The sequence below is a fragment of the Eptatretus burgeri genome, chromosome 16 (assembly GCF_056783735.1).
Source record: "Eptatretus burgeri isolate ZD-2024b chromosome 16, Ebu_testis_v1, whole genome shotgun sequence".
Lineage (NCBI taxonomy): Eukaryota > Metazoa > Chordata > Myxini > Myxiniformes > Myxinidae > Eptatretus > Eptatretus burgeri.
The window spans coordinates 1,305,786-1,319,283 of record NC_140976.1 but is presented as its reverse complement, the minus strand read 5'-3'; the positions used below and the strand labels follow the sequence as shown (position 1 = coordinate 1,319,283).

Genomic DNA, 13,498 nt, shown 5'->3' with positions numbered 1-13,498 from the left:
AAATCAAAGCCACCCACACGATCATTATCATCGTCATCATCATCATCATCTCCAGAACCAGATTTCTCACGGACAGGGTCACCGTATTAACCATCAGGCTTCTCAGGGTCATTATAACCCAGAACATCAGGTTCACAAGCATCTTGACCAAACAGCTCAAGATTATCATTTTCAAAGTCACCATAAAAGTCATCAAGCTCACCATCAAGATCATTATAAAAATCAGCATCAGGCTATTCACGGCCACCATTTCCATCAACGAGGAGGTCAACACCACCATCTCGGTCACTCTCACCTCCAACATCAGGCGTCTCAAGGACGCCTTCAGAGCCACCAAGCCCCTCACAATCACTCCTCTATTCAACACCAGCCATCTGAGGAAAGATCCTGTCTAGGTCATTACCAAAGTCATCATAGACCTTGTCAAAGTCACCAACTGTCTCGTTCACATCGTCCGAGTCAGCTGTCCTCTCCAGCTCCTGATCCCCAAGCTTCTCACATCGGTCGCTCTTCTTCTGCAGCCCTGCCTCTCCCGTCATTCTCCCAGCGGCGCAGCCGCCCGCCGCCGCTCTCGCTTGCAGCGCTCACGCCGACTTCTGCCAACAATCACTCCCGCTCTCCCCGAAGACGTTCTGAAGCTGCGATCCCGACCTACGCCCCACAGTCACGTCCTTCACCCCTTCGACCTTGGGCAACTGTTGACGAACCAGAGGGAGACCAGGACGGAGTACGAGAAGAGGACAGAGAAAGGGCTGGAGAACAGTGGGGACCTGGTGCTCCAGCTCGCCCTTGCTTGCGTCACTGGCCTACTGTTTTTGAAGAGCCACCTCAGCTTCCTGCTCACCACATTCCTCATCAAACTCCCCATCTCCCAGCTCAGCATATCCCACCTCACCAGTTTCATCAACTTCCAGCTTTCGCAGGCCACCATCTTCCACACCAAGCTCCTGAAGTTCCAACTTCTCATCTTCCATCTCATTACTACGGTTATCCAGCAGCTCATCTCCCAGATTACCATCTTCCTTCATCTCACCGTCTCCCTTCAGTTCCTCACTTACCACCACGTCCCCTTCGTTTCTCCAGGCTCGCAGAACCAACAACTGCCCCACCATTGCCCCCCAGTCATCCACAAATATTCCAGTTCCCTCCACAAGCTCCAGCTGCTGCTAATCTTCCATCTCGTGGACATTATCAACCTCCACTTTCTGCTCCCCCATACCCCCCAACTCCACAGGCTTCCTGGTTCCCAGAATCAAACCCAGAGCCTTGGACAGAGAGAGCTACATCTTTTGTGTATCCTCAAGCCCAACCTCAGTATCACCAACATCACCACCATCACCACCATCTTCCTCATTATCATCAACCAACTTCCCAATTTCCTCCTCATCAGTACCCAGCCCACCATCTTCCACATCACCAAATTCCAACTCATCTGCTTCCAGCTCACCAGGTCGCCACTTCTCAGCATCCAGATCAACAGCAAACAGCACCACAGGTTCCGCTCCAGCACCACCCGAGGTGTCCGCACCACCAGGCAGCACATCAGGGGCCTCGCTGGGGTCATCCAGGAGTACTTAACGGAGAGTCCGAGTTACAAAGATCAGGTATGTATTCAAATTTGCTGCAGAGGTTGCTGGCATTGTGGAAGTACGTGGTTGTTGAGCGAAAGACTTGTGGAGTTCGCTACTTGTAGAGATGTTTTTTCTTGATAGTATGGAAATGAAAATGGCCCGGGGGATAAGGAGAGGAATTGATAATCGAGTAATGTACTTAGTTGTGAGCTTAAACATACATGTAGTTGTTTAGCCAGGTGGTTTTGTGTTTGTGTAAATAGGGATTGTCAGGGTCGAACGTATCAGAAGTGTTTTCCCCGCACTCGTCTTCACACATCATCTTCATCCTCCTCGATTCAAAATGCTCTTGCGTCGGTCATGCATTGGTCGCTCGGCTCATGCCATGTCCAATTAACCTGAAGAGCAGGAGTGAACATAACCAGGACCGTCAGTTTTTAAGGGGAACGCCAAGACATGTGCGCGTGCTGTTTGAAACGAGCGGCCAATGGGATTTTAAATTTAGCCCCTTCCAGACCTCTCCAGCCAATGAGCGAGTGGAGTGACGTCATACAGGGCTTTAATTACACGACCTGAAGCAACCAATGGTGATTGGTGAGTTCGGTCCGACAGTTCCGTGGACTCGAGACAGTGATGCTCAAGCAGTCTGAACGACATTCGGCACCGGCTTCTCTCCCAGACTCTGCACGAGATTCCTTGAATTATTTCAGCAAGCGGATCGGCCTACGATGACGGGAGGCCGTGGGTCATGCCCCGTGCTTAGATCCACGAAGGGAGCAACATTGCCTTGGATTCCAAGCTTTCCTACGACCACGTCCCAGCTCGAGCTCGTCATGCGTGGAGAAAACTGCAGTCTGCGCATCAGAGCCAAAACTAGTCGACAGCGCCTGGAGAAAGGGAAGGCCTTTCCAGTCCACTCCGCCTCGTATCGTCGCTAATCCCATGCCTCCATCCCCTACAACAGTATTACCTATGTAGTTAATGGGTGATAAGATATCGGAGTCAGGTAGGCAAAAGTCCGAGGGAAGGGAATTACACGAAGTGCGTTGCCCTCGGGTTTGTTACCCTCGCCAAAGGAGAGCGTATTGCATTTGGCTCCGTTTGTCTGTTTGTTTGTCCGCACAGAAGTTTCGTGTTTTTCTCTGCAACTACTTGTCGGATTGAGACAAAATTTTCACGATTGGTGCGCCAACTCATGTAGAATGTTTAATGATAATTATGACGTCATTGGTCACGTGGCATGGCAGCCATGTTGGTAAAACAGAAAAACTTTTGACCTCTGTATCTGAAACCGCACCAAGGAAAAAATTGAAACTTGGCTCATGGCAAGTACTCCTCATGGGGAATTAGGGTGGTTTTTTATGACGTCATATGTGCCTTCGTTATGACGTCATAACTGCATATGTAGAACGCCACATCCGATCAGTATGGAAATTTTTGAGGGTCATCTAGGGATGGTCCACAGAAAAAAAAATTGATCACGTCATTGGTCGCGTGATTCAGCAGCCATATATATATATATATATATATATATATATATATATATATATATATATATATATATATATATATATATATATATATATATATTTTAAACCTTCAAAAATCATCTTCTCTGAAGTGGCTAAACAGATCAAGGCAAAACTTTACAAGTATGACCGCCTGCCCATGAGGAACAAAAGGTTCACACATATGATGTCATTGGTCACATGGTTGGCAGCCATATTGGATTTACCCTAAAACCTATAAAAATACACCACTCAAAAGAAGTCCTGGTGAGGGTCTGCAATCTCTGATTGCTCTTTTTCTTGTTTATTTTGCGTTATTTGAGCTCAATCCTCTCCTTTTTACTTTTCCTGTGAATAAATGTTTTTATTTGGTTTTATTCCCACTCACAGGAAAGTCTCCACTGTCTGTGTAGGGTGCGCTCATGGTGGAATCTCCACTGTATGGGTTGCATTCGTGGGAAAGTCTGCACTGTACAGGGGGCGCTCACGCGCTCGTGGCACAATTTTCATCAAATTCTCATCTTATCGCATTTGCTACCATAACATTGTAACACACATATTACCACCATAACATAACAATCAAATTTGGAGTGGTGGTTGGAGGATGTTGGTGTAGAAAGGCATCTCTATCTCCCCTTTATCAGACCAGTAGGGGACAAGCATCTCCTGCACCCCCTCCTCCCCTTCCCTGCTTCCGATGCCTATTTGTGGTTCAATGAGCATTTTCTGCAAGTTTTACATTTTGTATCAACTGTGAATGCATCGTTATAGAAGGTACATATCTCTCTTGCTTGTATTTGCTTGTTGATATTGTAAGCTCGTGCCTTTCTTGCATTAGCAGGACATTACTTGTTGGTGTCCTGTTAACGTTTCTCATTTCAAATATATCTCAGGATAATGTCATTCACATTTTATTTCACCACTTCAACAATAATTTGGTTCTTTTTTTAGCAAAGTAATGTAATGTATCCCCAAAAGATGTGTGATGTTTCATCCTCACCCACTTACACACCCTATCACTTATCCTCAGACTGGCTTTCTCACCCCATGTTCCTTACTCCCATCCCTCTTCAGCACCGAGCAAGATGAAAGGTTTCTCCAGAGGCAAGTCCGGCGGTGAAACGGTTCCTCCAGTTCTCATCGTCACTCCGGTGCCACAGACAAAAGGAGGGGCATCCGGACCTGACTCTGGAATGGGTGGAGGTGGAGGAGGATCTGGCAGTCAGAGGCCACGAATGGGGGTAGCTGTGCCACAGGTATGACTTTTATGAGCCCACGTGTGCTCTTCTTTGATTTGTACTTCCATTGGTAGCTGACGCTGCTATTTATAACTTGTTTGATTGTCTGCTCCCATTATTTTGCTGCTTTGTTTTTATATTTTTAATACCGCAATAGATTTCTGATTGTCCACGTGAATGCAAAGCATAACATCAGAGCCTCAGGGACACTCCATTGTACTAGTTTCTGATTTGGTCGCTCTCTCGTGTTTATTATTATTTTTGACAGCTTGTGATGTTGATCACGAGTATCGATACGATGTTTGTTCAAAACAAGACAAATGACAGAACTGTATATCTGTCAGTAAATCAAATGCTTGTATCATCCTTGTATACAAGGTCAAGACTCTTGGAAAAGCTAGAAACACTGAAGGGAGAGAGACAGAGACATAGACTTGGTCAAACAATGGGCAAAGGGAGAAATAAGGGGTATGGAAGGAGACACGGGGGTGGATGGATGCAGAAGGAAAAACTGTAACTTTGGAAAAAGGTGGGCTTGGAGGGAGGGAGGGGAGTGAGTGGGTTAATGAAGGTGGAAACTTCATGGGTTTGGATTGGTGATGATCTGAGATGGTGAACAGCTGTCTTGAAGAACTGAAGGGAAGAATGATGTTGAAGAGAATGTGGAAATTGACTCCAAAGTCAGGAAAAAAGATAAACAAATGAGTTGAGGTGAGCTATGGTCGTGGATTTTAGAGACTTTCACCAGAAGGGGGTTGATAGTGGGCCATGTGCGCCCTGAAGAATTGTGTGGGGGGACATAGCATGGAAAGAGCAGATGGTACAAAACCAGAAAGGAGTCGGAAGAAGACAGAAAGACCAACGACCTGTCTGTTATGGGAAAGTCATCGGCCCATAGACTTAGCTTCTTTGCGGGAGATTCCAATTATATTGAAGGCCTTGGTTTTCACTACGCCAAGCTCAGCAAGGTGCGAGGCAGGGGAACCAGCCCAGAGAGGAGAGAAGTACTCCATCAAGCTGTAGATGAAAGCCTTGAAGGTGGATAAGAGTTCAGGTGTGCCAAGGCAGGTAAGCCACAACATACCCAGTCGGCGACTGGCTTTGGAGGCCAACATTGTAATATGGTTCATGGCTGACAGTGATACCCAGAAGTTTTAGTGACCGAACTTCCTCAAGAGGATTGTTTATAACGTAGATGGGAGGGTTTGTGAGATGGTCCTTTCAGAGAGAGATTGTAAGAGTGTGACATTTGTCTGGATTGAAAGACATGTTCCAAGTGTTTGACCAGCTTGTGATTTTTTTACCAAATTCTGAAGAGAGGGAAGAGGGTGCAGTCTGTCTGTCTGAAGGATGAGGGATGTCACAGCAGAGGGTGGAGTCATCAGCAAAATAGATAAAGGGGATTTTCCAGACAGATTGTTGATGAAGATTAGGAATAGGACTGGGCCCAGAACACTGCCTTGGGACTCTCCATCCTTGACAGTGACATGTTGCTTTAGTCCTTTGAGAGCCGCATGTTGGCTACGAGAGTGGAGGAAGTCAGTAACCCAAAAGTGGAGTTGGTCTTAGATGCCTTAGGCAGAGTGTGGAGAGCAAGGCAGGATGCCAGACTGGAGAGAGACAGAGAGAGAGAGAGACGGAGAGAGAGAGACAGAGACAGAGACACAGAGAAGAGGATCTCATGTGTGACATTGAGGGCTTCATCCATTGTTGAGGGAGTAGAAGCAGCATGTCCAAGGTGTTTTGACTTGGCCTGAATCGGAATTTGTGATCTGTGATGAGGCCGTTGTAAATATGGAAGGATTTCATATCAACTGCGATGGTGGATTTCATGATCTTGCTAATGATTGGAAGCAAGTTGATGGGTCTGTAGTTAAGGGGATCCGTTTTTGCACCTTGTCTATGTAATATAGTGATGTTGGTGGATTTCCAATCAGATGGAAGAAGGCTTCGTGCAAATAAAGTGAAAAGGGCAGAGAGAGAGAGGAAGTGCAAGAGCAGCAGAGTATGATCTTAAGACATGAGCTGATGCCGTCCAGTCCAGGTGCTGAATCAGTCGAGGGTTGCCAGAAACTTCACCTTCTCAGTTGAAAAAGACACACAGAGTCCGGGAGTAGCCAGTTGCGACTGCATCAATGATGGGTACAGAGAGTGAGGGATTGGGGACACAAGATTTTGAAGCAAACACAGAATTGAGGCATTTGGTCTTCTCGTGAGCAGAGATGGCTGTGGTGCCATTTGAAGAGAGGGAAGGGATGGGAAGGGATGGAAGGGGAGCATACCCCAGAGACAGACTTAACAAGGCACCACCAGGTAGGATGGATGGTCGTTTTCTGGCTCTTTTGGGAGTGGACACAATTATTGCCGGCTTTGTGGAATGAACAGGGATTGCCTTCGGTCGGGTTTGCTTTCCAGGAAGAGAAGACTATTTGTTTCAGAGCCACTGCCTCACTCCAGAGTATTCGGTGTACCATAGGCGGAAAGAAGAGTTAGGTAATTGAACACAAGATGGGATGAATCTGTGCATAAGAGAAAGCACGTTTCTGTGGAAGAATTCCCAGGGTGAGTTAATATCAGGGGCGGTAGATATGGGAGACCAGTCCTGAAGTGAGATGGCTGCTTGCAGACCCTGTCAATCTGCCTGAGGGAACTGCCAGATTCACCGGCGTGGAGGAAGCTCTCTGAGAATAGCCAGAGAGAAGCTTTATACATAATTTTGTCGTGAACAGATGACTAGAGCGAAGTCGAAGGCATGCAATCGCAAATCGCCATGCTTCCCACGTTAGGTAAAGTTGAAAGATGACAATGTTCCACCAGGAATGACCTATATAAAATATCAAATTTTGAGTTAAATTTTGTTTTCGTATTGACCCCTGTGACCCCAAATCCCCAACCCAGGGGCTTGGACCCTGGGGTCACATCCAAGAAAATTGTAACTCATGTGATTCGTTCCCCAATGGTGATTGGATATACAAAGTTTCATTCAAAAAATGTTTTAAAATGTGCCCCTAATTGCATTTTGTGGTATTTGACTCTGACCCCACCCCTGTGGAGGGGTCAAACATAACACTGCTCTTACACTTTCATGCCTTGTGGCGATCATCACTACTATGTTTGAATTTCTGCAAAACCGCTTAGGAGGAGATAGCGTATTGGACAGATGGACAGATGGAGCCGATTACAATATCCATCCATCCATCCATCCATCGGGACCATACTCTGTGCAGAGTGTTGGTGCTGCTTAAGCATTCTCCTTGGCTATTGGGCGCAATCCTGGACGGGTCACCACTCCGACACAGGATGCCAGCATGCTGGCACTCATTTTGCCGACCTCGGAAGGATGACAGGCAGAGTCAACCCCACCTGGTATTAATTCAACAGCTGAGCTGGATTTGAACTCGGGACCCTAGGATCCTCAGCCCATCAACCAAACCATTAAGCCAACATCAGGCATATATCCCCCGCCCCCCATTTTTTCCCCAAAAGCATGGGGATAATTAATCCTGTCTTGTCTTCCACTTGCTGATTAAACATTCTCTGCTCTACTTTGTCCTTCATTGGCTCTTCTGGTTGGCATGTTTGGTTTTTCCATCCAATAATTTAGCTCATGTTGGGATTTAAGAAGAAAGTCCCACCTACTGTGGAATTGTCCATAATCTCATAATGTTCTTTGAAAATTTAAAAGAAAGCTGATATTTCTTCACGTCCTCGAGCTTCATGTGAGATACATACAAGCTCTTCCATGAGATATTGTGTTCTTTGTGAGGAACATCCTGGAGCATCTGCTATTTCCCCAAAGGAAGCTGAGCCTTTGGGGTTCCTGCTTTCTCATCATGGGGAGGTTTATTGCAGCATTTAATTTGGTCATTCTTCTCATATTTCATGAGCTTCTTTTATACTATCAGGTGGAGAAGCCTTCATGCATTGAGTACTCTGTATATAAATATCCCCAAGCTTTTTGAAAAAAATAATGGTGGGGTTATTGTTATTAGGTCTGTCTGTCCATCATGCTATCTCCTTCGAAACGGTTGCACAGAAATTCACCAAACCTGGGAGTTATGAACACCGCACAGCAAGAAGGTGCAAGAGCAAGGGGTGGGGCCAAAAGGTCAAATACCAAAAAATATGGCAGGTGGACATGTTGTCTACAGACTAGCCATACCGGAAAAAGCCAGGGAAAACTCCCTATTTTGCAGCACAATATGTTTAATCAATAGAATCTGGCAACCGGACAGTTTGGAAAAGGGTTATCACTCAGCAAAAGGCACATATGTACAAGGTAAGCAGCGTCACAATGGAAAACCTTATTTTAAGCACAGAAAGAGAAGCCCCTTACTCGGTCAACTTATCACAGATACATGGGTGCCACTTTCATTCTGCGGAAAAGGATAGACAGAGTAGTGAAGAATCGGTGCTTCTGCCTCGGACTGGTTTCTTGTCCGTCCTGGCTTTCCCTCCAGGCACCAGCTTTGTCTCCAGGCTCCAGCTTCCTCGGTCTCCCAGCTCCCAGACACGGCTCCATTCTGAACCCCAGCTTTGACCTTTATAGCTCAAAATATCCTTCTACCATGCCCGCTTGTCTTTTCATCTGACTGTTTCTCCATTGGTGGACTGTTTGAATCGGCGAAGCCCATTGGTTCTTCAAAGTTTGGCGGCATGGCAGGGGTACGGTGGGGCGGGTGCCGAGGGCTCGGTGGCACTATTCTTGCACTGTTGTTTCCTGCCCTTTTAGCCATGCAGTGGTCAGTGCTCAGTCCTTGTGGAGTTGGTGAATTTGTGGTATGGTGTGGTGTAAAGCGTGTTGGATGCATGGTAGAGATAGAGAGAGAAATAAAGAAAGGGAGATCGAAAGAGATGGATAATGAACGATAATATGTATCATGAGTATTTTCAGCAGAACAAACGCTGGCTCAAGTCCAGATGGCCCAGACGGTTTCGTTAAACTATCCGCTTCGGCGCCAATGAAAGGAGGCAATTTGGTGTACTGCGTATTAAAATTTGATCATCACCCATGAAATTTTAAACAAGGAAATTATATCTGCACACTTCACTTTTTCTTGTAAAATTTCTCAGTTTCATGGCAGTATGTACGGTGCTTTTAACAAAAGTGTATACATCACCTGAGAATAGTCCTGACATTTGCACAGACAATCACCTGAGAACACAAGAGGACCGAATCGGTGTGGTTTCCTCTGGTGGTCACTTCATCCTGACGTTCAACAGTCGAAGTTAAGAATCCTTCAAGGATACTGACAACAATACGTTGAGACTAACAATGGTCAGATTATTACTGGGACATTGCAAGCACTCCTTCGCATTTGAGACCCTCATACACACAGCCTGCATCATGTATAACGAGTTGCCATGGGTAGAGTCCTCTGGCCCGTCGACGTCACCATGCTTTGGCCCATTGACATCACTATTTATAGCGTTTCTTCATGACAATCGTACACAAAACATCAGAAAGGCATAAATGATAGAAATTGGTATCACAGTAAATTACTTTGGTATTGTTGAAGTTTCAATTTTACACTTCGTTTGAAAACCACAAGTCACATCACACAGCCTTTAATTCAAAAGGTACAAGTTAAAAGAATTGCTGACTGCACACAGTTGTTGAGGTTGCTTTTGAATCCACAATTACTCATTGAATAAGCTAATTGATGAGCTGGACTTTTTGAATGTGAGGACCTATGTTTGAATCATTGGATTCTGAAAATACATGTCATGAAAATGGACAGTGAAGAGCATGGGTTTGTCTGGGAACCTGTGCAAAATTAATTCCATCCGGATATCAAGGGCCATTAGGGGTTCAATATGCCTGGTGTTTGCTTAATGGTGAGGGTGGTGGGCTTGGGATCCTAGGATCCTGAGTTCAGATCCTGCTTTGCTGTTGAATTAATACCAGGTGGGGTTGACTCGACCTGTTATCCTTCCGAGGTTGGCAAAAATGAGTGCCAGCTTGCTGGTATCCTGTGTCGGAGTGGCGACCCATCCAGGATTGTGCCAAATAGCCAAGGAGACTGATTAGGCAGCACCAACGCTCTGCACAGAGTATGGTCCCGATAGATGGATGGATGGGGGTTTAATGGATATGGTGGAAACTATGCACTTACATTTTTGTGGTGGGGCTAAATGGGGAGACATGTGATGGGGCAAAAAGCTCTCGGCAACCATCAACACTGTATTCTTTACTCAACCATACTCTTCCTCAGCTCACGAGACTTCAATTACCACCATTCCAGCTGGCTTGTTACTGCTTCATATACATCGGTGCATAGCCAATGACATTCTGTCTTGTGCTTTTCCTCTTGAGGCTGTCTATAATGAAATGATGATGAAAATGATATTCTGACTCACCATCTTCTTGTAGTCACATGACACTCACCCCCTGCACATTTGGAGGGGCCCAAACTTAGTGTGTACGTAGTTCCGGATGAAGACAACTCAGTAGATGAAACGTCAGACCTGAGCCTTGCCTACTAGGTCACTATAATACTTGGTAGTGCTTTCATTTTTGAATATGCATCTTCCCGTGAAGTTCAACCAGTTTTTTTGTGAAGATTCCTGAGCGCTGCCCGTGTTGTAAAGAATTTGTTTGTTGAGCTGCATACTTCCATTCCAATGTACCTTGCCATGCATTGAGAAACTGAGTTGTACCAAGGATGGACTTGGTATTCCATTGAGTCTGGCCAGTGAGGGAATGGATTTAGAAGTAATGTTGAAAATGTTGGCATATATGATGGCATGAGATCCAACTGTGTGACACCTAAATGGGCTGATAAATAAAACACATTTGACATTTACATTAAAAAAAAGTTTGTTGTACTTTATATTGTGTTATTTCTTTCTTTCCAACCTTTATATTTGATTCTTCTCGGCCCTCTATCCATCCATTTTTCCTCCAGACACGAAGAGATGGAGATACGAGTGATCAAGCAAGTGATGCTTCAAGCCCAAGTCCAGACTCAAAACCAGATCCCTCCTCAGGCATTGACCCCGCCTCGGCTCCGGCTCCTCCACATGTGACTCTTCCTCTTGTGACGGTTACTCCACCACCTCAGAAAAAAAAGGGTGGGAAGCACCGAAGAAAAAGGGATGGCGAGATAGGGCCTGAGAGGGAACGAGAACGCCCGGGAGATCGAGCTAGTGAGCGCGAGACCAAATTTGACCGCTACAGCTGTTCAAATATGGAAGAAAGGACAGGATACAGATACTCACCTGCAGATGGCTATCCAGTACCACCGAGGCCTCGGTCCGGTGGGTTGCAGACTCCTGGCAGAGCTCCTTATCTTCGCTCTGTTTCTGCACCAGAGGGAGACAGTGAAAGGGACAACACCGGAGCTGGAAGCCGGCTGGGAAGAGTGACGAGACCTTTGGCATGGATGAGCAAACGAGCTCTTTCCATCTTGGGAGGCGGTGGAGGAGGAGATCTTCCACCATCGACACGGCGAATAGGTCAGTTTGCTCGCAATTATAACTTTTCCTTTCATATCTGCTTTGCTCTTTTAGAACGCATGGCTCTCGAGCCCGGCACCATGGATTGGCAAACCTGGAAGAAACTTTTTGTTCTACGTGATACAGTGCCTCAATAAGTATTGGAACAGAGAAGTGAAATTTGTTATTATTGCTATGTCGTCAAGAAATTTGGATTTGAGATCAAAAGATGAAAATGAGCCAACAGTACAGAATGTTAGCTTTTATTCCTTGCTACTTCAATGCATATATGTTTTACCATTGTGGAACAATAGCACTTTTTATGTTCAGTCCCTTTGGTTTTGCCTTGGGAGTCTGTCGGTCTAAACCAACATGAAGACCAGAGAACTGTCTATAAAAGAAAAGCAAGCGATTTGGAAGCTGAGAAAAGAGAATAATTCAATTAGAACCAAAAAAGAAATTGGGCATAGCAAATACAACAATTTGGAATATCTTGAAACGGAAAGAAAACATTCGTGTACTGAGCAATAGACAACGGCAAGGTCAGCCAAGGAAAACAACTGCGGTTGATGACAAAAATAGGGGCAGTTCCCCTTGGGCACTCACCTGGTAGTGGCTGGATAAGAAAACCAGGGAACCACTGGTAGGTGTGGATAATCCACAAAATATTTAACAGAGAAGAAAGTAAATACTTTTGGATTTTTTTTTAATGCAGTGAAGAAAAACAAGCAAACAAAAAAAAAACTTTGGTTCAACAAAAGGTTGTGTTCAAGTTTGGTTGTGTTCAACTGCTCACCTTCACTCTTTCATTCCTCTTTTTCCTGCCTTTGGAAAAAACTCCCACACTCTCTTCAATGCCACTCTTCCCTCCAGGTCTTCAAAACAGCTGTTCACCACCATCTCTTATCTTCCCCCATCCAAAACCATGATCTGTTCTACCCCCTCAAATCCACCCCAAACCCACCTCCTTCAGATTCCCTGCTTTCCTTATTGAAAGTCCCTGTAGTACCATCTTGCTTACCCCATGTACCCCACCCCATCCCTCTCCCTTCTACAGATCTCATGTCTCTGTTCCCCACTGTTTTTTTCCTTCCCTCTCCTGCCCCACTTGTCTCCTGCTCTTCTTCTTGTACATTTCTCTGTGTTAGCTCTTATACGAGCCTTGACAGTGTATACAGAAAAAAAAACCAAAAAATATAACTTTGGTACAACAACAGGTTGTGGTCAAGTTTCATCAAAACTGTGAGTGTTGTTTCTGGGAAAAGAGAAAATACCTATTTTGGGGGCAACCATGCCGTAAAACCCCTTGGATTCCACTTTTTCTCATGCCATAAACAAACTTTGGTACATCATGGGTGATGAAAGTTGTAGTCAAGTTTCATTGGAAATATATGTGTTGTTCCTGCGAAGAAAGCAAATACCTTTTTTTGGGGGGGGCAACCTTCCAGGGTCAGATTGTGGTGGTGTGTGGAGCAGTGGTGCTGAGTTGTTATCCACCAGATCGTGGTCTCCTTGGGTTAACCTGAGGAGGTCCCTTTGGGTGGGTGCCTGGAATGTCATACCCCAAAGAGTGGATGAACATCTGTCTCTTATCATCTGAGCTCCAACATTTGAACATCGGTGTTGCAGCACTCTCTGAAGTTCGGAGACCGGATTGCAGCGAGATCATGGTGGGTGGTTACTCCTACTATTGGTCTGGAAGCTCTGATGGTTACCATGCCCAAGGAGTTGCTGTAGCTATGTC

At 45.5% G+C, this 13,498-nt stretch overlaps 1 protein-coding gene and 1 long non-coding RNA gene across 3 annotated transcripts in view; one reads left to right on the top strand and one right to left on the bottom strand.

The window, feature by feature from the left end:
- The window catches only part of LOC147010306 (disabled homolog 2-interacting protein-like), a 137,570-nt gene that overhangs the window by 1,188 nt on the left and 122,884 nt on the right, over window positions 1-13,498 (top strand). For both annotated transcript variants that reach the window (XM_085859143.1, XM_085859142.1), the window contains exons 1-3: window positions 1-1,604; window positions 4,154-4,335; window positions 11,226-11,775. The exon at window positions 1-1,604 is cut by the window's left edge and continues 1,188 nt beyond it. In XM_085859143.1, the coding sequence (XP_085715269.1) occupies window positions 1-1,604; window positions 4,154-4,335; window positions 11,226-11,775 (2,336 nt within the window). The remainder of the gene's footprint in view (window positions 1,605-4,153; window positions 4,336-11,225; window positions 11,776-13,498) is intronic.
- On the bottom strand, window positions 8,011-11,674 carry LOC147010307 (uncharacterized). The gene is made up of 3 exons (XR_015052281.1): window positions 11,539-11,674; window positions 11,177-11,376; window positions 8,011-11,095 (listed from the first exon to the last, which is right to left on the bottom strand). It is a non-coding gene; the product is annotated as an uncharacterized LOC147010307 (long non-coding RNA).